We start from the raw sequence: 27,899 nt of genomic DNA, 5'->3' as shown, positions 1-27,899 counted from the left end.
TGTTTTGATATCACTCATGAGTACCTCTCCTCAACTTTTGGTTTTAAATACCATTACACTTCAACTTTTGCTGCCACCTGTGTTTCGTAATTAGTAAACATAGCCACTCACCTCATGCTCTGGTGAGAGATGTTCCATGTCAGTTCGTAAACACTTAAGTCCTGGTAAAAAGTGATTGACCATTAAATCCTCTGAAATAACTAAAGACCAGGTTGTTAAGGTATTATAAGGATTGTCTTCTGAAATTATACAGTTTGTTTTCTGTCTTCTGATACTGTTATTCTACTGAACACAGGGACAAGCTACAGCAGCAAAACCCAAGAAAAAGAACAGCATCAGGCCCTTCACAACTAATAAAAAAGATGTTAAATATTTAACTTCACAGACTTCATATACCCATACCATTCTGTTCATATTTTCTCAATTTACTGGTTAAGACCAAGGGGGTTGTTTTTGTAGCTTACTATCAGTTCCACTGTATTGGGTCTGACTGAGATGGAGTTAATTTTCCCCCCAGCAGCCCTCACAGTGCTCTGCTTGTATCGGTAACCAGAGAGGTGGTGGTAACACACCAGTGCTTCGGCTGGTGCTGAGCAGCGCTCGCACAGCATCAAGGCTGCCTCTTCAACATTCCCCCTCACCCAGCAGGCTGTAGGTGGGCAAGGTCTTGGGAGGGGACACTGACCAAAGAGATACTCCATACCATAGAACACCTGCTCAGCAATACAAGCTAAAAGAAAGGCGGAGGCCGCGGGTCATTCATGATTGCAATATTTGTCTTCTGGACCAACTGCTCACATACTGAAGTTCTGCTTCCTGGGAAGGGGCTGGACATTGCCTGCTGATGGGAAGTGGACAATAACATCTTCTGTTTTCCTTTGCTTCCGCACATAGTTTTTGCTTTATTTAACTGCCTTTACCTTGGCACACAAGTATTTTTTCCATCTTATTACCCCTCTTCCCCTTCCCCTGCTGAGGAGGGGAATGATAGAGCAGCTTGGTGGGCACCTGGCATCCAGCCAGGGTCAACCCACCACATCCACCTTCTGTGAAAACCTCTTCTTTATACTCGGCAGATCATGTTTTACATCACACACTCAAGGACAAACTTAGTCTCAACTATTAACCTTCTCCCCCCACCAGAGCATTAACAGCTAAACTTCCCCTACAAAAAGGATACAACAACAGGAAAGAGCACTGTAGGCTTCAAACAGGTGGGTAGCGATATCCAGTCTCTTTGAATCCACAGACTGCTGGTTGTTGACCAAGGCTAACTTGTGCAAGTGTGGAATAACAACTGTAAAAATAAATACTGGAATAAGTAATTTGAAATTGCTTTCCATAGAGTTGCTTAGTATTAAACCGGTGCTAAATGGCAACCGCAGGCATCTGAAGCATCACACATCAGTGTGGAATAAGAACTGCAATTCATGGCTTTTGAGGGGACTGCCCTTGTGGATTTAACTGATCAACTCAAACTTGAAATAAAACTCTGGTAACACCGCCTAAAATAAAAACATACATCTCAAAATAGTAACAATTTACAGAAAATACTTTGCAACATTATTACTGTCCCGCTGCAAAAAGCTGTCTAAAACATGCTTCTTTTCTATAAATACAGCTGATAAGCTAGTGACAGAGACATGCATGTCACGACAAATCTTCACTGACTATAGAGGAAGCCTACTTAACGATTTTAACCTGCTAAACTAGATGCCTGCAGTTGGGAGGCATGGTAGCTCCGTGTTTTGTTTACAAGTATCTTTAAGACAGTCCTAACAATCAGCTTCACTCTATGCACTTTACATTTCAGGGCCATGAAAAAACAAAAAAAAAAAAGCTGTTTTGTTAATTGGGGATGCACTTCCATTTAAGACATGTGGAATGCTTGAAATTTATATGCCAGCACAGGGTGATGGAATGGGGGAGGAGGGGGGAGGAAAGCATTTTACATATCAAGTAATTTTAAAAAAACCCAACAAACACCACCAAAAAACCAAAAATCCACTTCAAATTTGCTCTGCAGCAAAGACCACTCCCCTCAAGCTCTGGAATCATTCATCACCATGTCCTGGTGTTCTATATACACACCAATGGTAGGCAAATTGAAAATTATACGAGCAAAGTCTTAAATACTGCGACATATCAAACTGAAACAACAGTCTTCAAACTTCTCGTAAAGAAAAAAAATAAATCAGTATAATCAGCATACTATTGGCTTTAGGACAGAAAGAGGAAGACTGCATCTTCCTGCTGATGCAACTTACATTCATCTCGAAATCTGGGCTCAGCATTAGGTCCAACTCTTCCAAATGTTTTTATTATTTCTGTATGTAGAGAATGTTGGTCTTGATATTGAGGGTCCTCCAGAAAAGATGCCAGCTGCATTTTCACTCTTTCCAGAAGCTTAAATATTTCCAGAGAAATAAAAAGTATACCAAAGAATGAAGATGCTAGAAACTGTTACGGTCAGTTTGGACTATGTCTATAATATTTAAGATAATAAATCCTGGACCTGTTAATTTACAGGTTTTTCTCTAACAGGATGTTCCAAACTCTTCAATGTAGCTCAACATTCTAAAGACTGTTAACAGTGTTTTAATTTGATCTATCTTTAACTATAAACAAGTGCTTACATATAGCTTGTCCTTCCTCCCTGAGGTTTCCTCGGTTTTGATACTCAAATTTTTTACCTGCTATTAAAATTTCCCTCATACTATTAATATCTTTGGAGTTTTCCTGTTTAATGAGAACTGAAATCTCATTATAAAAATATATATTTATAAATATAAAAATTATATATTTATAAAAATATATGATTTTTTTTGCAATATTAGTATGCTCAAAAAGTTTCTGCAAAGGACAGAGATGCAAAAGTAATCATAAAATCATTGAATTAAAAAGATTTCTTCAACTAAAGGCTAGAAAAGCTGGAAATACAAATACATGTAAGATCACATAAGTATTCAATATGCATTCATCAAAGTTGTAAAAATAACATTTTTTATTAAATTTTGGAAGGTGATATCACCTCTGTACTCTAAGGCTTATTATAATTAGTGCAATGGATACAGTAATTTTTGTGGGTTAACAAAGCAGTATTCTTCCCAAACTGATTATAGGCATGCATTCCAAGCTGCAAAATTGTAACTTATCCATCTTCCAAGTACTTGTGAGTCATCACTGACTTCTTACTCACATTTCCTCAAACACATTCTTTTAGAATATGTTGAAATTACAGGAAGAATGCAAGCTCTGCAAAAAGCTGCAAGGACTAAGAAGAGATTTGATTGTGCAGCTGTTAGACAAAAGACAGTATTTCTACTGCTTACAGCAGAATCCTAGGTGTATTTCTCAGACTTCTGATCTGTTAACGAGGTTCGTAATTTAAAAACAAGGAGGAACTGCATAGCTATATTATCCTCGAGGATTATTTCAGTTATGTTACTGTGATGACTTTTAATGCAATCTTAGACATCACAGGCTAAACCAGCAGATATGACAGGAACTACAATAGACTTGTGCCCTTCTAAAGTAGTTAGAAGCCAAGCATGATACCCCAGAGTATCTCAAATGGTACAATACACTTGTGTAGAGGTCACTGAATCCCACCATGACGTTTTGGTCACCATTTTAAAGTAATGCTATTTTATTTGGAATAACGGGACTTGGATTTCTCCACTGCATTGGAGAATGTTTTAAAGAACATTTTGAGCACGGGATTTCCCATCTTCTAGCCCAGGCCTCCCCCTCTACATACACATTTGTCTTTGTTTATGTTTGGTTTGATATTTAGAAGGAAATGTTTTCATTGGTTAAAAGAGGGTTGGTTTGTTTCCAAAAAAACCCAAGAGACCATTGTGAAACTGGAAAGCATTTTGGAAGAGGGTATAACAAAGGAAGAAATTATTTATAAGCTGTTTTTTTTCTCCACGTTAATTAATAAATTACTGGATTTCTGGACTTACAAAAAAACATCCACTATTTATGCTACAAAACCAACAGCCTGATAACAGGTGTCTTACCTCTCTCTGAGTAACAGTTTCCATGATGGTCCCAAAAGCAGGAATTGTTGCAATCCTTACTGAACTAGAACAGAAAAATAGAGTCTTTAAGATGTATTAAACATTAAGAAGAAAATTAATTAAAAATAAAGCAAAATTTTAAAATTAGTACTTTAAGTTACATTAGTTCTAGCAATGACAAAACAAAACCAGCAGACCAGGAAAAAGACAGACAGGATTAACTCAAGGTCTCAATCTGAAACTCACAATTCAGGATCACTGGACAAGGTAACAAGGGCCGGAGCAACCCGCTTGTCAACTAATGCTTCACTCATGCCTCGAAGAGTCAGCTGTAAACCAGTCAACATGCAATAAAAAACGGTTTGGTAAACTTGAAGAACTGGGTTAGCTGTGACTGAGGATGGGCAGGCAGACGGGGGGTTTTTCTTGGTTTAGTCACCCACACAAGACATTGAAACAATTAAGACACTATTCATGCTGTAGCGTTTATTAGTAACAACCTGTTAGTGAGATTAGCAAAGCATCCCTCCTTCGCTTGAAAGAAATATCACATCAGGAACATCCAGAAAATTAAGTACTACGGTCACCTATCAGAAATTAGATACAGCCCAAACTGTTTTGCATTTCAGTAATGCAGATGGTACTTAATTTTGCAGTAGTAAAGCTGATAGCTTTACAGAACTTATTAATATCCAGCTTTCTACTAGAAATGATGAAAGCACATTTCAAACTGAGAATATGATTAAATATAAAACAGCAAAAAAATTAAATTACATTAAGTTATCTATTTAAAGTTCATCCAGTGGTTTTATCCAGTTTAGTTTTAGGTGTTGCAGTAAACCTATTTATTTACAATTAAATGATTAAGAAGTTACGTTTGGTTAAAAGTAATTCAATTTTTGTTGAGCTAGAATAAGAAACAGAACTGATGGTTATTTCTTCCTAAGTATTAAGAGGGATGCTATGTACATAAGACAGTCAGAAAACTTACATTTCAGGGTCACTGGAGAGAGTAATGAGAGCTGGAACAACTCTCTGAGCTACCAGAGTTTCATGTACCCCCTTCACCAACAGCTGAATGGTCAGAGCAGGGGGGTATCACAGGTGATGCACGGAAAGAGCGAGCACAGTATCATGGGAAGAGGAACGGCACAACCAAGAGAGAGAAAGAAAAAACACAAAAAGCAAACCAAAATTAGAAGCTAAGCAAATACTGTTACACTAGTGCTTCATATTTGCAAAGGCATGAAGAAAGCTGAAGTGGTCTGGCAATCAGCACAAACCTGACTATGAGGATGTTTTCTCTACTTTCAGCTATTTTAAAACCTGAACTCTCAAAATTTTAGGAAGTAATTCTGTATTATAATTCAAATACTAAAATAATTATGCATTATACTTACATATAATGATGTGTAATTAAATACTAAAGCAATGCCAATTTGAGTTTGACAGTTTAATCTAAATACTCTTCCTAACTCAATGGAATGGTATTTATTATAGTAGGTGGCTGTCACATACAAAATAGACGTCTTCAGCTAGGCCAAATGTGTGTAGTTTTCCCACACTGAGTGATACCTTGCAGACTTTTTACAACATGACAACAGCACCTTCCCAGATGCCACTAAGCTCTCCTCAAAGTCATTCAGGACTATTTTATATTTAACTGCCATCCAAGCAGTATGTATGCAAAACTTCCCAAGTTTCCCTTGCTGGTCTATGCAGGTAGAAAATGGAAAATCCTTGGGATTATCCATGAAATGTATCTCACCAAGCCTTTTTACAAACTAAGGAAGAGGTATATTTATTGCAATACATCCCAGCACAGTGAAATGTATTACCCATGAATATGTGGAAATTGTTTGAATTCTCAGGTGTTTTTTTTTTTTTTTTTTTTTTTTTTACATTGTGTACGTAGGTGTACATAAGCATGCATTTGCTGCATAGGTAGCAGATGCCTTTTCCATGTTTTCTACATATGAAAGCCTACTAATTTTGGAAAATGACAAGTTGCACACTTTCTTCATATTCAGCAAAACAGGTTTTTTTGTCTGCATTAATAAAAAAGGGAAAGCCTTGATATTTTCATTTTGTATCTCATGTAAGGAAGCCTGTGTGTATTTGCTGGTCCTAGGAGATAAACATAAAAAGCTTATTTCTGTAAGAAATTTGAATTTAATTTTTTTTTTTAAATATTTAGCTGTATTCTAATTACTCAAATTACATCATCAACACAAATCAAATTCTATGCTTTTTCCCCCCAGCAGAATAACAAGAGAACACCTAAGATCCACAGGGCATGGGGAAAACAGTAGCTGTCAGTGTGTATCATACAGCACTAAGAGTAGGCAATATTTACACTCTCCAACTAGAGAAGGTTTTATATTGTGCTATTTGTTTGAGCATTCCTGCTCTACCAACTCTGAATAGAAAACAAAGTAAATTGTGAAAGATTGGAAGGAACCCGACTTTCCAGAAGCCTTCTATACAAAGCAGTAACTTTTATGAAGCAATACTTCTGCATGCATGTGCATGCACAGGTGCACATATGCACTGAACATATTGTGGCCTTACAGATAATAACTAGAGAAGGAAGAATGGGGAGAGAACTGTTAAGCTTTGTAAGAACATATGCATTATTCCTGCAAAGCATCTGGAGGGAGAAAGATGCAACTTCCTATACTTGTTATTGAGAAAGTATTAGGAACGTCAGTTCAACTACTACATTTTAACGTTAATACATTATATGATTATTTACAGTGGCAACAATTTAGAGTGCTGATGTGTTGAGTTTATGGGTACTCTTTAAAAACAGCTGTTAAGGACCAGCTCACTGCTTGACTATGATGATTTTTCTCTCATACACAGACGTACCTATGTTCCCATTGATCAAAATAGAAAATGCTTACTTCTTGCTTACTAGTTTCAATTCTGAACAAATAGGGACTTGAGTTTTCTTTACCAATCTTTTAAGAAATGACTAGAGGTGATGTAGTGCTTTGAAAAAAATGCTTTGGATTTGAATAATTAGCAAACAATTTAGAATGATCTCAGCTTCATGACTGTGTCGGCTGCCACACTACTAATTATGTTAAAGCATGGTAATCAGCATCGTTCTGCCTTACAGAAAATAAAATGTGCTTTACAGTTCAAGTGTCATTCTAAAAGTAACTGTTCCCAGCCTTGGACCTAAACAGACCAACAAAACTTACAACTCAGCTATGCGCTTCATGTTCAAACCAGCAGGAAATCCATTTGCCTTAACATTCAGATGGGAAAGTATTGACTAAGAACATTCACACAGGGACAACAGCAACAGCTGGATGGGCAAAGCCATGTAGCAGCACGTAAGGCCACAGTAAGAAAGACAACACAGATTTTTATCCTGTTTTGATTCCTCTAAATCAGTGTGTGATCACTACTTACGCATGCTACACCTTAAAAATGGTACCACAAAGCTTCTTGCCCCTGAAGGAGAGAAGGGGTAGAACGGCTCCAAATCACTTCTGCATCCTTCCAACCTTTCACAGACTGTAAAGGTTTGGTAATGCAGCCTGGCAGGTCCAAATCACGGCAGTCTCTGTGCTGCTGTACAGACTACTGCGCTGTTTGGAATCTTTATAGTTCTCATACAGCTGTCCTGCAGGTGATGTACTCTTTATTTTATTATCTAATCACTGGGCTTTGCCATTCAGCAGTCTCCAAGATGCCAGAAATCCCTTGAACGAAGGAATGAATCTTCCAAAAGCAAACCCAACTATTACCACCTCTTTACACAGGTGACTTCCAAAATTTACATACTGCCACATATAAATACACACGCAACAGCTATCAAGTGGCAATATGATACTATTTTCAAGCAAGAAAAGTCTGCAACAAAGTTGTCCATGCTTTAGTAAAAACTGAAGTATGCTAGGAAACAAGCAGTCAAATAGCATGCAGGACTGCCTAAAAATAATCAATGTGCAGTTGAATTTGAAAAGAAACTGCAACCAAAACAACAGCCAGTTGTAACAGAGGTCTTTCACATGTTTGGGTAATGCTTATAAAAAAGGATTTAAAATGCTTATTATTACAGATATGAAATATAAACAATCTTATTGGTAAAGAAAAAACCCAACTCAAACCCAAACAGCAACTCAAAAATATTTGAAGGGTGACCAAAAAATTGCCATGTCATTTTTAAAGTGACAGGATGCAAAAAAAAAAAAAAAAAAAAAAAAAGGAGGGGTGGGGGGTGGGGCAAGGGGGTGGAAAGAGACAATGAGACAATGTTGGATGTTTTCAACTGAAGTCTCAGGTTATGTCTTAAAGTGGTTGTTTAGTGCTTTGTCTGCAATGACTTGCACAGTTGCAGTAAAGAACACTAATGGTTATGGTAAGTGCCCTTTTCTGCAAGGCAGTCTGTGTCCATTTGCAAAAACAAATCTCAAAGGTAGCAGGTTCAGCTAGAGATTCACTGAAAAGCTATCCTAATGACTCAAATGTCAAAGAAATAGAAAAAGAAACCTCAGAAACCAAACAAAAAGAAGTACTGTGATAGCGTGATTAGAAATACATCTTTCTAACATGTAATTTTAAAAAAAAGTAATCTCTTTGTTCAGCAAACGGAGTAAGTGGAGTATGTCTGCATGTCCCAGTTTTTGTAGATGCCTTTTTTAATTAACACTGGATGAAACAAGGGCATGATGTGGAAAGAAAAGCAAACTTACTAGTTAAATGTTTCACCCTGAACAAATTTATAGATGTTAAGAGAAAGATGAACCTGTCACCATGTGGCAAGTAAAGTCATCCTAAGTTATTTTAATTTTCACAAAAACTACAAAATCAGTTAAGTGTATGTTTTTACTGCCATATTTGGAAACAATGGAAACTAGTTTTAATTACAAGGCAAGTACATTGTGCAAGTATACACAAAAGTATTGAAAACCATTAACTCGTGAATTAGGCTACTGATGATGTGTTAAACAGCAGAAGTTACAACTCAGATTTGCTTATTTATGTTTATCTACAGACCTAAGCAAACACATTTGACAATGTATTTAATTATGGTTTGAACACAGTTTAGCAATGAAGAGTGTTTTCATAATTGGAAAATATTTTTCAGCATGCAACAATGAGAATGCAACAATGAAGTCAGCAGCAGATTAAAGAACACATACACAGTTACTACAGGAACATCTTGCAAGTGGCTAACGACAAATTGCTGAACCGAAGATGAGCTTCTGAACAGAGAACAGATACAGAAACAACTGCACAACAACCTCCTGCTCCATCACACAGTACACAACTTATTTAAGCCATTTGTAATATTTCAGGATGTATCAATGTTATCTGAATCACTGCTTACAAAAATAAACTTACAAAAATAAAGCTTTAAAAAAAGTTTGGATAATACTTACCTCAAACATTCTAGCAGCTGTACATCGAACAAGAGCAGAAGTATGCACAACTCCATACCATAAGACTGTTAACAGCAGCTCATGGTAAGCTGGGTTTGCACTAAAAGAAAACAGTTGGGCAATCAAAAAACCCAAACACAAAAACCAATCCCCAAAAAAACCCAACCCCCAAACACTGAAAATGTTCTTTGCCTACAAAGTATAGTCTCAAAAATCCATTAGTCAACAATGAAGGATACATAACATTCACCTCATTCTAAAGGACATGCAACATTTTGCTGTCTAGAAAATACGTTGCATTTTGAAATTCACGTAAAAAAAATTAAGAATAGAATTTCCAATAAAATATGACACTGAACTTAACGCAAATACTTATCTAGATCACAACATAATAGCATGGAAAATACAAAATTAATTTCCATTTTATTCTCAATGAGTGATTTTTGTGAGGTTTTTTGTTTATTTTTTGGTGTTTCTTTTTCACACTTCAGAATTTTTTTACCACAACTTATTTAATCCAGATATTAAAAGTTTAAACTTTGTGAAACACTAAGGGTAAAAGTAAGTATACCCTTTATTCACCCAAAGCATGACGGTTATTACAATTACAGCCAGATTAGTAGCCTTTAATAAAAACTTCTAATGTATTCAGATCTAGTCAACTCCAAGGTATATTCTTTACCCCAGCTCCACAAAGGAAGCTTTCAGGCTATCAAGAGGAGCATGGGATAGTGAAAGCATGGTCATTACGTCTTCTAAGAATCCAACTAACAGCTTGCGGTCTTCTTCCTGAAAGAAGAGCATACAGTGTTGAATGTAGCAGAAGTATTGGTGCAGTTGTGATGACCTACAGCTATGAAAGAGACAAGGTCAAACTAGATTTAGTCTTTAACAGTCTTCTTATGAACTTCAAAAATGTGGTTTAAGTACAAAGCAAACACAAGAAGAGACTATTTCTGTATTTTATCAACTAAGCACATCCTCACGCATAAATTACCCAAATTGTTTTACTAAAGAAACTTTGAGTACTTAAGCACTTTCATGGCTCCTAACAGTTTTTGATTACTCACAGTTGACTAAACATTCCTGAGATGAAGTATTTATTAATTTTTCCTGCAAGTTGCGTACATTCCGGTCCATCACTGCTGGTTACTGGAGGATTTGTTTTAGTGTTTATGGAGTGTTTAATTCAGTACTAGGTAACACTACAATTGTAAGACTCCAACGATGTTCAAAATGTCAATTTACCTGCTTATCTGTTTCAGTAAATTTTATTGAATTAAATTATGGCTGCATGGGTCACAGCTAAATGGCCAAGAACCTATTTATGGAATAATATTAATATTTTTCATAGAGGCACAAGGCACTAAATGATCTGAATGTAGTAGACAACCGGACCAGAAAACTTTGCTTTTTACTGTTTACAGCTGCTGACTTAGTACCTATATTCAAAGCACTACAGCACTAAGTTTTCAAAGAAAAAAGTAATATATTTGTTTTAAAAAAGTTTTACTTATTATTATAAAGAAATAAAAAACCAAACCTACCTGAATATAACATGTAAGGACCCCTGTTGCATAGATGGGAACTGTGGCTTTTGTTAGCACTCCATTACCTGCTGTGGAATCTAATGAAACACAGTGAAGTATTTAGGTTTTTTATATGCATATATGTCTCTATACGTGTGTGTAATATATATACGCTGTATATTATAAATATTGTAATACATATAAGGTAGACATGTGTATTACAAGTATTACAGATGTATTAACTTTTTAGATATACACGAAGAATTTGGATACATATGTATGTATATATACATGCACATGCTGTAAAATAATCCTCAAGTGGTATTTGGATTTGAGATTTTATTTGTACTTCACACACAAAATGTACAACTTCAGAGTGTTCCACCCAGATTAACATCAGATTTTCAATATTTCAGAAAGATGACAAATTTGAGAACTACAGACTGGAATGCTATTTGAACATGAGATTGATAATTTTTTTTCAGTTGCAGTTAAGATCCACTTCTATTCCTTTGAGTGAAAAGCTACTTACCTATGTTTTCCTCAGACAGTCTTAAGATTTCCTGGAACTGTGGTTTTACCTATATAAAGGATGATGAATCCCATGTAAGAAAACTTGTTACCAGTGTCAATTAACTTAGAAAAAAATTAAGAATAAAACCAAAACCACTACCAAAACAGGAAAAGGATATTTTTAAGGGAAAAAAAGAAAGAAAAATTTAAAAAGCATATCCAGCTTTTACAAAAATTGAAAGTGTGACATAAGAGTAAAAATTTCTATTGAGTACCCACACTGAGGTAGCAGTATTTAGCACTCATGATACTGAAAGTTGAAGCCTCTTGGCAGCATGCTTAGTTGGATTTTAGGGTTTATGGTTTTACAAAGCTATGTGTAAAAAAACCAAAAGCTTTTGTTTTACATCTCTGCTGTCCATGAAGTGCTCTCTTCCAAAATAAAGCTGTGATAATCAGTACCATAACAATTCTATAGAAGCAAGGGTTCTAAAGATGACTTACAGAAGGGGTTTTCAAAGACCAGAAACTAGTTTTAATCTCCTCTTTAGAGGCAGCACATAATGCTAACATTGTTATTTTATCTTCAGATAATCCTCTGTGTTTCATAATCTGCTTTTAAAATATTTTTAATTATATTCAGAAATTATTTTGTAGAGAAATATGATGTTCTTCCTTGATAAAAATGTTTAGATTTCATCTATAGAAAATATTTTGGACAGGGAAAGCATAAATTTTACATGTCAAATCAAGTACAGGCTGTACTTATGTACACCAGACATTGAATAGTATGCTCTTCCAAAGAAAGAAAATTGTTAAATCGCTAGGAATTAGGATGACCTGTCCCACGCTCTATGCCATTCACAAAAAAAATATGAAGAATACAGTTAAAAAATTTCAAATCCTTCCTTGTTTGGCAAGATGAGAAGTTATTCCAAAACAGTCAAAAACAGAAATCAAAAGGATGCAAACAGAGGTTTAAAATCAGCAGGTTTAAATGTACTTATGGAAAAGCATCAGTGTGACCTGCAAATACAAATGGTCACACAAAGTGTGGGTATTCAGACACACCGTAAATATGGAGAATATATATTATCAAGGTACTATTGCACAGAATATTTAAGATAGTATCTTACCTTAGTGTTTGTAAAAATTTTCCCAAATGTCCTACAAAATCTCCAGAAAAATCTGGAGAACTCATGGACACAGGCAGTTGATGCTACATTGATCTTGCCAACTATTTCTATAAGCTGTGGTAGCCTAAAAAAATCAGTAAGCAAAAGTATATTAAACAGTACTCTGATCTTTTGTTTTTCTCCAGTTATATTTGCATAGATTTACTGTTTATATTAATATATATAGACACACACAGCAGTATTGGTTCCACTAAAATTATCTACGTTCTGCACAATTCTTGACCCTTGAAGAAAGAAAGGGTGTAAGTGCCAGAGAAGCCTGACTTGTATTGTCAAACATCTGTTACTGCAGAACAATATATTTCATAAGATACTCAGAATACAATATTAAGTTCAACAGAGAATTAAGTATACCAGCGCAAAGATGAAAAAAATTTTTTTGCAGGAAGTAGTTACCGACACATTCTGCTAGAAGGCTGATATTTTCTGAATAAAATCAAAGTCAACTCAGTATGAAAATTAAAACGCCTAAAAAATTTCAGTCTTCTCCTCTTTAATAATTCCTAAACACAATCATAATAAAAATTCTTATGTTTCATAATTGTTAAACATAATCATATTAAGAACAATTAATGTTGAGGCATTTTAAAATTAGGAATCATAAGATAAAAATTAACTTACAGCTGATTGACTACCCATAGCAAAGTCTCCCAGCCTGTGGTACCCTCATGTTCCAGCTGATAGTCATACAGTTGCAACAACACTGCTAATTGTTCACGGCTTCCAATGATGATGGCCACATCCTGAAGAGGTGATACGGGTCGGGGAAATCTAGTGACTGTAACAGCAGAAGACAAGCGATCATGAACAAAAAAAAGACGAAAATACCTTGGAGGTGATGTCAGTAAGGTAGCTAAGAAAGTCTGAATATCTCTAGTGCCTTCTGTGTAAGGTTATCAAATTGCCTTTTAAAAACCATTGAGTTAAACCCACCTCTGAAAAGGTTACATAACCCTCACTATAAAAAGAGAAAATGCTGTCCCAGGGAGATGACGGGATTATCACCAGCATAGCTTCATCAACGGCAAATCTTGCCTGACCAACCTAGTGGCATTGTGTGATGAAGTGACTATATCAGGGTATGGATGCCACTTACCTGGACTTCTGTAAGGTCTCTGACACAGTCACCCACAGCTCTAAACTGGAGAAATATGAATTTGATGGATGGACGTTTTGGGGGATAAGGAATCGGCTGGATGATGTTCCAGATGGAACACCTCTCTATTGAGGACAGGCTGAGAGAATCAGGGTTGTTCAGCCTGGAGAAGAGAAAGCTCTAGGGAGACCTTACTGCAGCCCACTTTTTAGTAGGACCTGTTGCAACAGGACATGGGGTAATGGTTTTAAACTAAAAGAGGGTAGATTCAGACTAGATATAGAAGGAAAAAAAATTTTACAGTGGGGGTGGTGAAATACTTGAACAGGATGCCCGGAGAGTTTGTAGATGCTCCATCCCTGGAAGCATTCAAGGTCAGGTTGGACAGGGCTGTGAGCAACCTGATTAGTCAAAGATGTCCCTGCTCACTGCAGAAGGTTTGAACTAGATGACATTTACAAGTCCCTTTGAATCCAAAACATTCTATGATCTCAAAGACCACACTGCAGATTTACAGTAGTGACTTGCAGACAAGGTTTCCTGACACTTGTTGCTACACTTTAACTATTCGACTGTTCCAACTTTCATATATGAAGTAGATTTTGACAGTCCCCACTCCCTTTCCCAGCTTCTTAATTATCTGAATTACCAGAAGAGAGTAATTCACATGTAAAAAGACCACAAAAAAATTCTAGACCATTAAAATATGTGGGGATTGAAAGTCTGCCACACCAACATTGCTTTTATTATTTGCAATTCATGCCAAGCACATTCAGCAATAAAGTTAAGCAACAAGATCATCAGCTTTCCTACTACAAAATTCAAAAAAGCAAGCCTGCACCTCCTGCAACACTACCAGACTAGTGAAAAGTACGTAAGATTTTTTTTCTTCCACTTTTATGGAAGAAGAAACTGTCAGACAAGGCTGAAGACTGAAGTTTTTGAAATTCCTTATTTTAGTAGTAGCCACCCAGGGAAAAAGTGCTCATCTTCAAATGACTCAAGTCAGCTGGATGATTTTTACCACAGCATGCTTAACATTTTCACATTTATATCATACAGTAACGTACCATTAGCTACTTTCCAAATTCTCCTTTAAAGTTGTTACCCTTTATTTATATCTCCACACACAGCACTATTATCATCATGTGCCAGGTATTACCAATATCTTTAAAAAGTGTTCGTAACAGGAGAAAACATTCTACAGGCTAGGATTGCTGATCCAAGTATAACTTCACTATGAGGTCATTCAGTCTGCTACTACATAGATACATAGCAGATGGTGAAGCTCCTGCTCTAGGCTGTGTTTTTCCCACTTCATAAAATTTGTTCTTTGTGAGAATATTAACTGAAACTGAAGCCAGCCCTTCTTGAACCGTTATTAGCTATTAGTGGAAACAAATTCTTCAGAAACCTTTAGGAAGTCCTAAGGATTGCTTTGCTTTCTCAAAAGCTTCTTCTAAGATGTAGAGAGAAATAACTAGAGGTGAAATAAAAACTTTTTTGGTGATAATAAGGTCTCTCAAGCATAGGAATGAGTGGAAAAAGGAACCATTACTTAAGGACTTGCTAAGGAGACCAATATGAAAAAACATTTAAGAGGCAAATCAGAAGGCAACACTTTTTTTTTTTTTCCCTTTCACAATTTATGATGTATATTAGGAAAAAAAGTATTTCATTGCAAGACTCTCGGTGGATTACATAAAGCCATGTCAGGGCACGAAGTAACCATTTTGCCTGTAACACTGCTAAGTAAATACAGAAAAAAATTGTTCTCCTTTACTGGCAAGCATTTCATAAATATTCATGACTTACATATCCTTCTGCATCAATAAGTCAATACTTGTACTTAGTTAAATATCTGCTAAGGCTTCATGTCAGACTGATTTCCTTCATAGGAATGAAGTAGCAGCAGCGGGAGGAAACGAAGTGTAAAAATGTTTTCCCCAAAAGGGAAAAACAGAACAAAGAAAAACGTTATGACAAATCAAAACAAATTTTCATATACTGGAATCTGCCTTTAAAAAAATAAATTATTCTCTCTGTCAACTCAGCAACATTAAAGAAAGAAAATTCACAACACGACAGAGGTTCCTGGAACTCTTTTCTCTTTACTTGCTATATATGAAATACAAGATAAAGAGCAGGTAGATTAGGGAAAAAAGACTTGGGGACAATAAACTTAAATTATTATTGTACAGACAGTGTGCTATAAAAATCTAAAGTTTACACATATATTCTGCAACTTGTATTTATGCCGTAACCTTAAATACACACAAATCCCAAGTAACCATAGACTATGGACTACTTCCTAAAATTATTCTCTTGCAGTTAATATGGATTTGAGATTGGTCAGTGAATTATATTTAAGTTTATAAAAATTCCCCATACCAGAAATTAATCATTTACCTTCTATTTGTGGTACTTCTCCCTGAAGTTTAGCCTTGCTTGTGAAAGGTGCATTCTGTAGCACCAGTGCAAACAGTGAAGGAATCAACGACTGCAGAGCAGACAGATACATGTGGAGCTTATGTTCATCCAAGCCATGTTCTCCTTCCTGAAAAACAGGACATTTAAAATTTTTGGTTTGGATGATCTGTTGCTTAGGCATTTATTCCCTGGCAAGAGATCAACACATCTGTGATGAGCTTCTACACAAAGATTAATTACATAGTAATTTATCCAAACCACAAGCTTACTTTGTGTGACCATCAAAATCCCCTTAAGTCACTTCTACTCAAAAGATTCAAGCAATATAGCCTTTGGCATTTAGTAGTTCATAAGAATGAACATACCGATATTCTGAAAGTACATTTTCCAGCATATTTTAGAAATGTGAATCCTTGGTCTCATAGACCAGTGAATCCAAAAACTGAATAAACTCGTCACCCGTACTCTGAAAGCATCTTGGTTAAGTGTGTTAGATTGTTACGAAATATCTGTAAAGTTTTGGAAAATACGGTATCTACCAAATGAAGCGTGCACACAAACTGGCTCATAATTGCAAACGACCTAACTAAACCATTTAATTCTACTTCTTTTTTTGGTTTGTTTTGATATGTTCGGTTTTTGATATTGCACATCATTAAAAACTACGCCATGTGATACTTAAAAAGTTTAAATATAGGGCAAATACACTCAGAATAACACGTATCAGGTCACAGCTCCAAGCAAGCATTTACTGAACTGCACTTTGATTACTGTGCTACAAAGCAAAACATCATTAAATTAGAATATGTTTCTTTTGAGGGGTTTTGTGTTCTTCCCCCCTTTTTCAAAGGACAAGTAAAAGTTATGGAAGTACAAGAAGAATCTCCTAAAATTTTTCCCCCATAGAACATAAGTAGTAATTATTTACATTTTCGTATTTTTTAAAAAAGCCTGCATATATAATAAAGATACAAAGACAATTTGCCGAACAGCTGAACACATACCCTGAGCAATTTTTCAATTTTATTAAGCAGTGTAGGTATAAGATGGAATTGTAAATTTCCCAGTTCTGTTGTCCAGGCAGCATAAGCAGGTAAAAATACCTGATGTGTTGCACAAACTACACGTTCTGAAGGGTCTCCTAAAGCTGAAAGCAGCAGTTCAAAGCCCTGGTAGAAGACAAGAAATAACGTAATTTTCCTAGAGTTTATGCTAAAGTTTCCCACACAAACTGTGCAGAATAGAAAAAGATTATGATCCGCTTTTAAAATGCTACACTAACAAAAATAAAACAAGGTAGTACACGGAGCCCTTTCAACAGATACTCCCACCACATTTACAAAGGCAAACAGTGGGTGGTTCAATGACCCCGCTAGTATTTCTCTACAGTCATCAGAATCAATACAAACACATTTTACCACTCTGCCTTCAAGAACTCAAAGACAGGATTACAAGTTCATAATTTTCACTTACCTGAAACATTACTAGGCAGTATTAAATTGAACTACAAGTTGGCTTTGTTGCAGGAGACAAATCTCTGTTGGCAAGTGATGATATCATATCGGCTAAGAGTATCAGGTGGGCAATGAAGTGGTATGTTCTTGAAGGCAAACTATGAATTATTAGAGATGCTTCTGTATAAGGCTTACACCTGAGATTCTAGTTATACTTCTAAGTATATTTTTTCTTTTTTGTATTGGTGATACATTAAAAATCCATATTGATATAAACCATCAACATTTTTAAAAGTATCTGGAAGGATTTAATAATACATGAAACTATCTATCCCCCTATTAATGAAATAACTATAGAAGACATTTTATACATACAGATCCCAAACTAAATTATACCTGTTGATATTTGTCTGGATCATCAATATATCCCATAATGATGCCAAGGCTTTTGATCACAGCTTCTCGTACCAGATCTGCCTTATCTTCCATTAGCATTTGCTGCAGCATGGAAAGTACTAACGAACTACGAATTTCTTTCTGTTTGTAAACAAGAAACATACTTGTTAAATCAAATGAAACAAGACATGCAGGTTTATATCAATTTATATAAGTAGTTTACACTGTATTAGTGCTCACAAACAAAATTAGTTCCTCCAACTATAGATCCCTTTATGAATATTACACATTCAGTTTTCACAACAGAAGATGTATGTATTTAAAATGTCAGTAGCCTCACCAGAGAGCCTTTTTGTCCTACTAATCACAGAACTTATGGAACCACAAATAACTAACAGCAAAAAACTACTACAGGCCTAGACTTAAACCAGAATCTTTAATAACTGCATTACTAAATTGGAGAAGTGAGTTTTTAATTTGTCTTTTTTTCCCCTCTTTCTCTGAAGCTTCATATTCTAGTTTGCCACTGACTTAAATCTGCTGCTTCTTCTGACTGGCAGCACTCTTCATGTAACATTCCACAGTGTCCGAAGAATTACTGGATCATCATTAGATCAAAAAATTATTGCCAAGTATTTTTTCAGTGATTATTTCCTTAATTAGTCCTAACTAGCTTTACTTCAGCTTCACTGAAACAAAGATGATTTTTTCAGAAGATATTGTTTTTAGAGGCATTTTATAGCTATGTGGACCTGTATTCCTTTATAATAAGCCATGAATGCTTTAATGTGATTTATTGAAACTCACACATGTGATAGACAATGTGACTGTTTATGACTAACAAATGCACTTGGGAACATTTAAAATGATAAAGGATGCTTATGCAACAGATTTTCACATTGCTTTCACTAGCAAAATATTTAGAGTCAGTATTAATACACTGTTAAGCTTACTGGAAGGTAAGGTGCTAAAGCTCCACAGGATTCTGCTACCAGTAGCCGTCTCTCTGGGTATTTGTGGTTGATCTGGTAAAGAGAAACAGAATGGCTATTTACTTTGCAGTAACCAGTATTCAAAATGTGGTTCAAATGAACTCCAGCCGAGGGATACATCTGCACCTCTTAGATAAACATTGACTGTGCCTGTAGAAGTTGCATATGGGTACTAAGCAGCCCCAGATTCTTGCGCTGAGGTATAAAGGCTAGGCAGATACAGCCTTCTCTAGTTGTCCTACAAAATAGAGCTTATAGTCAGAGAAGAATTAGAGAAGCGTATATGTATATGCAGTAAAAGAAGTGTGGAAAACAGTGTATGGGCTGCTGTACTCTGAAGAATATGAGTAACTTCAGAGCTGGCATGTCAAGAAATATTTTGTCCCTCCAGGAGTGCTGGTTCTCCAAGAACTACTCAAGTGCCCTCTAGTGCTCTGAGCCGACCAGTGTAGCATAGCTGCCTAAAGTCTTGCTGAGCAATCAGTCAAAAGACCCACACACTACGCTAAAAAGTATCTGCATGATACTGAAGTTCTGCTCTCAAACATGTCACGCCTCTAAAATGTGACTGAAAACATCTCCTATTCCCACGAACCTCTTGATCCTGTGCTACCTCCCCATTACCACTCATAGTCCGTTTGAAAATTCTGCCTTACAAATTTGATATTGACACTTTGGAACCCAGTTTGCATCCTGGTGAGGTCAGCTTTAACGGCCAGTGTAACGCTTGTACAAAGAAGTCTCAATATATGTTTCAATATACTTCGGGAATATAAAAAATATTTAGGGTAAAAAGGTGAGAGAGAAATATGAACAGTTTGATCCTGTCAGATAAAATAGGGTATGTGCGTGGTGCAACTATTTCTCTCTTGCTATGCAGTGTATAGCCTTGGTAAGACACCATCTTACCATGGAAAAGACCAAGCAACTCACTGCCTTCTTTGTCTCGGTCTCAGGCATGGAAGAATGTTCTTTGAGTGTGTTTATCATTATTTTTTATTCATCAGTAGGGCACCTGTGGTATTTTTAAGTATGGAGGTTTCATAGATGAGAACCATTACGGGCACGCAACAGGCTGCTTTAATACCTATAGTATCTTTGACTTATGTGCCATCTTTCCAAATGCAAATTCCCTACTGGTGAGAGAGATACACTTTCCTTTCTGGAGCTCTGCCTACCGGAGGGAAACGGCAAAGGCTAGTTTCAACTTTAGGTAGACCAGCAAGGCAATATAAATATCACCCCCGATACTGCAAAGATATACTAACACATTGGAGGAAAAAAGGACTCAAATTTCTGAAAGGTTTGCATTCAGGGAAGATTATTAGCCCTTGGAAACTTAACTGTAAAATGTTTACTACCATTTATTTTCCTTTTGTCTTTAATAAGCAGCAGTACAATTTTGAAAGCAAATAAACTGGTCACTAGTTCTGAGGGAACTTCCAGCATTCACAGATCATTGATCTAAACACCAGTGAGTCAGCTACTGAATTTTACCTGCAAAGAGCAGGTAGAAAGATCATATAGACTAGCTTTATAACTCTGCACTCCACAATGTGTGGATGAAAATGCTGAATCTTCTGAGTTCCCAATCCTCTGCATCTGTAAATAGACTCTGGTTGGAGACCAACTGCATGAATGCTTTCATGATTAAAGCATCTACTGAGAAAAGGCAGAAAATTATGTGTATTTTTGAGTTCCTTCTACAAATTCCATCTTGTGACAATGAGATTCAGCTGGTATTTTGCTGGAGAATAAAATGACCTGGTTTCAGTACTGCCAACAAAATCTAGCAAATTGCGTTAAATAAGTGCATGATGACATATGGCTTGGCAGCCTGATATGCTGTACTGTTACAGTTGGAATTGTTTCTTGCTTGCATCAGCAATTAGCAAGAAACTAGTATGATAAAGATGTGGTCTTACTGAGGTGAGACTTTTTGTTAAACAGTTTAGATTTCATGAGAAGGCCTAGAAAACAAGTTGTGGTTTATTTTCTGTTCAACTACTATTGCCATGAGCCCTTCATTTAATCAATAGATATATCAGTCACACATATAAGCACAAATGCTGCATATACTATGTACTTCTACTGTCAGAAAGTATTAAAGCTTGGACTTTATTGTGAAACACAGATGGTTGCATTATGCAAGAAACAGCTGACAATTATCAGACCAGAAAGACTGTGCCATGAAAGTAAGCATTACCAATCTGTCATGGCTTAGTTACTGATTTTTAGGCAATGACGAGCTCCCTTTTCTTCATTATGGTAGGAAAACACCATGCATTTTCACCTGTACTCACATTGTTCTGTTTCTATACCTCAGTAAGAGCATTTCAGTTTGGTTGTTCAGTTGTATCTATTAATTTAGGATACCTGTGGAAAAGGTCATTGTGATTCTAGAAGTCACATGCAAACTTCAGGCTGATCTTACAGGTATAAAGTCATGCCCATCTATGGGGGTCTTATTTCTGACTACTTCGATCTTTAATTTTCTGTCTGTTTAAGAATTTAAACTAACTGAAGTGTGGATGCTGCTCCAGAGACTTAATACAATATAAAAATCAGTGAATGAAAATGGATTTCCAACAGTCTGGAAATTGCAGTACAAAGTATAAAGGCACCTACCTGGCAACAGGTTAGGCAACATTGATGATGGACACACACATATCTACATTTCAACATGACAAACATCTAGAGGTGTATGCAGGCAACTAGAATCTCCAGATAGCCTTTGACAAATTTTATGCTTCTGAGCTCTTTTTAAAGTTATATAGAAGTATTTATATAGTGAGGACAAAGAACATCCAAATAGTTCTCTGAAAAATACTTTAAACTGCCATTCATTGAAAAAGAAAACCAAAACCAACTTCCCCCTCAAACAAATACAACTCAAAATTTATGAATTTCTAACTTATTTTGCAGTGTAAAGCACAACTTAATCAGTTACCTGTTCCCAACACTGTGGTAAAAGCTCAGCTTCTACACGTGTTGGTCCAACATGTCGGGCAAATGCCACACACCCAGTCAGTATCATCTGTCTGAAAACATAAACGCAAAGCTTTAATCTCTTTATAAGTCAAGTTCTATCATATGTAAAACATATTAAGTTAGGAAAAATAGATGCTGTCAGGCACTAGGTAATTGTCTACAGTCAAAATTCCACACCATACACACTGACTTAAAGGCTAAATCTTAAATTGAAAGCTGCACTATTGTCCCTGTTCATTGCAGGGGCGATTGGACTAGACGACCTTTAAAGATCCCTTCCAACTCAACTTACCTTGTTTTCTATTTAATATGCCTTTTCCAGAAACTTGCAAATCCTAAACTCCATGAACCAGACCCTGAGAATCTCTGATTTGTGAATGTCCGATTTCCTAATGTCTGAGATCAGGAATCTCTGACTAAACCTCTCATTTAATTCTTACTGAATACTATGATTCATCATGCAGTAAAAGGATCTAGATTACTTAATACTATCATACTATCAGTATTTTAGTCAAGTACACATTCTGCTTGTATTTATAGGCATTCGTGAGATTTAATGAACTTTGTTCAGAAGTAACTTCTTTTATGACATGGTTTCACAACATTCTAACATGCAAGCTTCTTTCATCTCTCCCAAAATACTGGACTTCAGTCTTGTCATAAATCTTCCAAAGCCCATTATCAAAGGGAAGCAATTAACCAATCAGTAGTATCTGCAATCACCTGAGTAATTTTTATTTATATTCTTGCCTTTTTTAACTTTCCTCAAAGTCTGCAAGAAGTCACTGGTTCCACCAATTTCATAGACACAGAGATGTTTTTAGAATTTCAATAAAACTGTACTTAATTGTCATTTGTTGCTTACTTAATGAGTGTTTATCTTTTAAAGATTTTTCACTTCTATTTTTCCTGTTAATAGGATTGGAATGATAGCAACTTTCCATGCAATTCACTAGTTCTATTTACTGCAGTGCCTGTATCTACAAATAACCAGTTTGAAACTGTAACACTGTAACTGTAACTGGACATAAGACTTTCATTTTATCACCTTCACAGTAAGATTAGGACACCACTAAGAATTTATTCATTATTATTTTGTGCAAAGTAAGCCAGAATTAATTTGTTACCATTTTAGTGTCATGTCTGAACTCCTAATTATTTACTGCAGCTAATAGTATGCCCTTAAGGTTGAAAGGCAGCGATTCTGCTGGTTATTTCTTAATCAGTTATACAATACATTCCCATTAAAAAAACCCAACAAACAGAACCCCAAAAACCCCTCATTCACTTTCAGAATCTTCTCAAGGAGAAATAGTCTATCAGAAAGATATTTTTTTCCTCTCTACCATGTACAAAGAACTAGACCTTTGCTCAAGGTAAAAAGGTTGGGGGAAAACAAAAATGCAGTGATTAGGTGAGAATCAAGCAATCAACAGCTGATATGTGATAGCAATACGGAGCCAAAAGCCTGTGGCAGTTCCGAGTTCTACAACAAAGAAAATGGTTATCTGAATAGCTGTCTTGGGTTCTACATGCTGCACCTAATCACAGAACAGGGCAACAGAATATACTTTTATAAGATATTAAAAAAGTGAATAGCAGAACACAGTAATTGCTTGAAGTCTTCTGCATCAGAAACTGGGAAAGCCAAAATATATACTTTTTAAAAAAAATTAAACCTTCCCTTCTCAAAACAGTTCCATGAAATCTCAAAATTAACTTGGATTTCCTTTTGACTTGCCTATAAAATAGGGAACTTTAAGGTATTGCAAAAATATTAAAAATTAACGTTTTGAATATTTTATTGTAACCATCTTAAAATTATATGACAAGAGTCAGTATTTCAGTGGAAGGAAAGGTTGTAAGGATCTCAACAGGTCATTGAAACAAAAGATGTTAACACTAAGTTGCTGCAAAAATTGCAGTCAAGGCTGGATATGGGAAAAACTTTTTTCTACTTATTGTCATAATGATCTCTTTTGTTAACAAGATCCTTGGAATGCTTTCCTCAAAGAGCTCTTCCCAGGTTATACACTTATGACCACTCAGGCAGGAACACAAAGCAAATCAGTATGATTCAGCAGAGCACTAGTTTGCTTCACCAGTACAGAAACCACAGCGAAACCAAGAAGCAGACTAGAGGAACAAGGCAGAAGTTAAGAGAACAGACATAATTTAACACTTCTAAGCTCTTTGCAGAGGTTTTAGAAAGTGACTGATGCACTGGTATGCAATTCAATCTTATATTACACAGTTCAAGGTTCAAGTTGCTCCTGAAGGTTGTATTTAAAAACTTCTAGAGTTTTTCTTAATGTATCAGCAAGTTATGTGTGTTCTCTAAGAAGTGATATCACAACACCAACGAAAAGGCATACCAGATACACTAAGCTTAATGTATTTTAGCTTCTTTTCATTAAGAGGGCTGCTTCTGGGTACTTTGCTTGGAAATCTTCAAGAGTTCACATTCTGAACTATGTTTTAACCTTGTCCTAAAGGACCCCAATGTTAATCTGACTTCTTCATGGCTCCTTAGCTTCCAAAATCAACATAACTGCCCAGAAAGAAGTTTAAGTAAAGCTAACACATATTTGTTTCTTTGCAGAAGAAAATCTGGTAAACGTTCTGAAAAGTTGAACAGTATCTTAAGAAGCAAAGCCTTGAATATAAAAGTGGCCTTGTTAAACATAATGTTAGTATACAAGTCTATAGCAACATGCTTATCTGCGTGCACCAAAAAGCCTTTCACATGGGCAACAAGTATTATGCGGAAAGCCTGTACGATTGTTAACATACTTTAAAAGGTGAAATGCTTTAAATAAAATACTTATTTTAATGGGTTCATTATTAGAAACACAATGTCACATTTCAGCCTCTTGCATTTACCAAATTTAAAAAGCCAACTTGTTATCAACTGCTACTTTAATGTATAATTAGGCATGTACCGTATAGCAGTAGGTAAACAACATATGAGATAATACCATTGTTCTGGTGACTAAGCTGAATGTCTTTGCTTTCTTCATATCGCACAAAACAGGACTGCATCTTATTTTGATTTCAATCTGCATGGTGCCACTGTGCTACAAGTTCCTTTTATTTATGCACTTTTTTTTGTCTCCAAAGCCGTGCCTTACAATTGTACCTCATCTCTAAATTTTACCATGGGAACTATTTAGAAAGACACCAGAAGAATTTAGAATGACTTCCGTTCAGAGAATCATCAGGAGAAATGCTTTCCACCTATTTCATAAAGCTTACTTTGCCTGAAGACAGAATAGAGCAACGATAGATACAGATGCTTTACAAAACATCTCTAATGAAAATAATGGCAGAGCTACAGATAAAATATGAAAAATCTTTCCACAGTCAGAGAAGGAAACATACCAGCTAGGGTACTGTCTTTCAACCTTAAGGATATTCTTATCAAGAAACGTACAAAGTCAGATTTCCTGAGTACTAAGGAAGAACTAATTTTATAAAACAAAATAAAAAGTATTTTTAGACTTTGTTTTAGACTTTTAAGACTTTGTCTCAAAGTCCTAAAATAAAACAAAGATCTTAAGGCTTGCCAGAACGAAATCACTGCTTCAGTCTTCTGAATTTTTTATTGCTACCATAGTACTGAACAATAAGTAGGAAGAGTACCATTTCCTCATGCTATTTTCCCCAACTGAACACTAACTTAAAAACACAGAGATCACTAAGATACACTGACAGAGGTTTAAAAAAAGCTGCTCTCATTTCTGTATCAGTCATTGCTAAGAATTATCATCTTAAAGCTCATTTTAATGAAGCATTTCAATTCATCTTTAACCAAAATGGAACTGGAATGTTACACTATAGCTTACCAAATGCATTCTTACATTCTAGTAACTAGAAAGTACAAGTCATGGAAATGGAAAATCCCGAAGTCCACATACATTTGTCAACGCTATACCAGCAAATTATCAGCTAAAGTGAAACTTGGTTAAAATCATGCAATAATAGCCAGTTTCTATCAGTTCTACTTCTTTGACAAAGAAAAAAGTTCCTTCTTGTCCCGCAACACAAACGCAAACACACCTTTGCTCATCATCTGGTCGTTTGATCAAATTGAACAGTATGTGTAGAAGCTGATCTCTCTCTTTGGGTTCAGGATGGAGGCAGGCTGTACACAGTATGAGTGGGATCAATTCCTAAAAAGTTGTGGGTAGCGGAAAATCAAACAAGGTAAAAATGCTTTGGGCATATATTCATTAATGGCAAAAGAACCTAAGAAGTTAAATCTAGCCACATAACATCAAAACAGAGAGGATGTTTTAGGATCTTGATCTCTTATTAAATGACCTGAAAAAAGCGAAGGACTACAAAAGTTAGAATTATTTTCCTGCTAGGAAGGATCAGGGGAGAGAACCAGCACATAAAACAAAAAACTCTGCAAAGATTAAAAATAACATACGCAGGTCACCTGTAACCAGAATTAGGGGACAACCATGGTTTAAATTTTCTTCGCTACCTACTGAACTGAAACAAGCTCTACAGATATCTATGGAACAAAGCTCCTGAAGAAAAAGCTATTTCTGATGCCACAGAGTTAAAGATTAAAATTTCCAATTTAGCATGCACACAGTTTTGTGCACAAGTTTGAACTGAGAAACATGTATCGGTAAAGGTGACTGCAGCCAGGTATCCTGTATTTTGCGTTGACTGAGAACGATATGGTTTTAAAAAACTTTTTTTTTTTCTAATAAAGAGGCAATACCTGAAGCTGAATTTTCTTTTTAGAGCAATTCAATTTCCTTAAAGAACAAACTACCAAGCAAATACTGTGTAAAACATTAACTGAAAGAACATACACTGCTGTTCACAACAGTGAGGACCTCCTCCTTCCTAAATATGCCTTCAAAGCTTATGGTATTCATTCCCAGAAGAAACAAACATTTCTAACACATGGACTGGAAGTCCCTTTCCTTGACCTTATTGACACAAGCCTTCACTCCAACTGAATTTGGAACCCATACAATTTCTAAGTGGTTTAATATCCTGGGGACAGAAACATCACACTTGGGAGGTCAGGGGAAAAGAACAAGACAAACCTGGGTGTCTGCAGAGAACACATGGGCAACCAACCTGGAGACTTTCTCTCCCACCTGCGACATACTTTCAAGCCCCTTTCATGAGACAAGCTTTGTGACAAACAAGCAGATGACAGTGGGAAACACTTCTGGAGTTACTAGGAAAGACTATACAAAACCTGGAAAAATCTATAGTTATTTGTAATAACTTTGCAGGGAGGTGCCAATTTCTTGCAGAGATTCGAAGTGACCTATTCATGATATTCTTGTGAGTAAGCCTCTTAAATAAGGTGGACATTTGGAAACAACAGTAAAGACACCCTCACTGTTCAATTTGCGTTTTCCTGAACAGCAAGTGCTAAGTTTATTTTAAACATAGAACAATACTCTATTTCAGAGCGCTGCCTAAAACAGTCAACTCCTAATATGCTTTTGTTTTCATTCTACAAGAATTCTACTCAGTGTACTATTTTCCCCCCCTGAATATGGACTGAGACATCCTAAAATGTATTTTAAGATTCTGACAGATATTTTGGCAATATTTAACCCAATTATGGTACAGATTAGGGAATATATGACAAGACAGTAGAATGAATGTGGAAATACCCTACCCACCACATAAAAATCTGATAGCACAGAAGGAGAAATAAGAAACAAGTTCGAACAATTTGGACATTTCTACTTCTCAATATTTTGACGTGAGACAGTTTTTGGGTTTGTTTTTAAATAAGTTTAGCATAATGTAAAATAATGTGAATGGAAAACCTGTATTAAAGAAACTTAACAAATTCATCACACAAATAGCTAAATATCTTCTTTCAGATGAA

General features: G+C 35.9%; 1 protein-coding gene across 4 annotated transcripts in view; it reads right to left on the bottom strand.

Moving 5' to 3' along the window:
- RELCH (RAB11 binding and LisH domain, coiled-coil and HEAT repeat containing) overlaps positions 1 to 27,899 on the bottom strand; it is a 79,175-nt gene that overhangs the window by 12,832 nt on the left and 38,444 nt on the right. The window contains exons 11-27 of one of the 4 annotated variants that reach the window (XM_056330483.1): positions 26,081 to 26,193; positions 21,981 to 22,071; positions 18,992 to 19,063; positions 18,039 to 18,179; positions 17,193 to 17,357; positions 16,168 to 16,315; positions 13,284 to 13,440; positions 12,603 to 12,726; positions 11,486 to 11,534; positions 10,972 to 11,051; positions 10,107 to 10,213; positions 9,425 to 9,524; positions 4,272 to 4,354; positions 4,026 to 4,089; positions 2,268 to 2,406; positions 1,181 to 1,297; positions 112 to 200 (exon numbers count right to left, since the gene is read on the bottom strand). In XM_056330483.1, the coding sequence (XP_056186458.1) occupies positions 112 to 200; positions 1,181 to 1,297; positions 2,268 to 2,406; positions 4,026 to 4,089; positions 4,272 to 4,354; positions 9,425 to 9,524; positions 10,107 to 10,213; positions 10,972 to 11,051; positions 11,486 to 11,534; positions 12,603 to 12,726; positions 13,284 to 13,440; positions 16,168 to 16,315; positions 17,193 to 17,357; positions 18,039 to 18,179; positions 18,992 to 19,063; positions 21,981 to 22,071; positions 26,081 to 26,193 (1,839 nt within the window). Of the gene's footprint in view, positions 1 to 111; positions 201 to 1,180; positions 1,298 to 2,267; positions 2,407 to 4,025; positions 4,090 to 4,265; positions 4,355 to 5,016; positions 5,100 to 9,424; positions 9,525 to 10,106; positions 10,214 to 10,971; positions 11,052 to 11,485; positions 11,535 to 12,602; positions 12,727 to 13,283; positions 13,441 to 16,167; positions 16,316 to 17,192; positions 17,358 to 18,038; positions 18,180 to 18,991; positions 19,064 to 21,980; positions 22,072 to 26,080; positions 26,194 to 27,899 lie in introns of those variants that run through there. The other 3 variants (XM_056330482.1, XM_056330484.1, XM_056330485.1) reach the window with 3 other exon arrangements.

The sequence above is a fragment of the Falco biarmicus genome, chromosome 3 (assembly GCF_023638135.1).
Source record: "Falco biarmicus isolate bFalBia1 chromosome 3, bFalBia1.pri, whole genome shotgun sequence".
NCBI lineage: Eukaryota > Metazoa > Chordata > Aves > Falconiformes > Falconidae > Falco > Falco biarmicus.
This window is presented reverse-complemented; position numbering and strand designations above follow the sequence as displayed.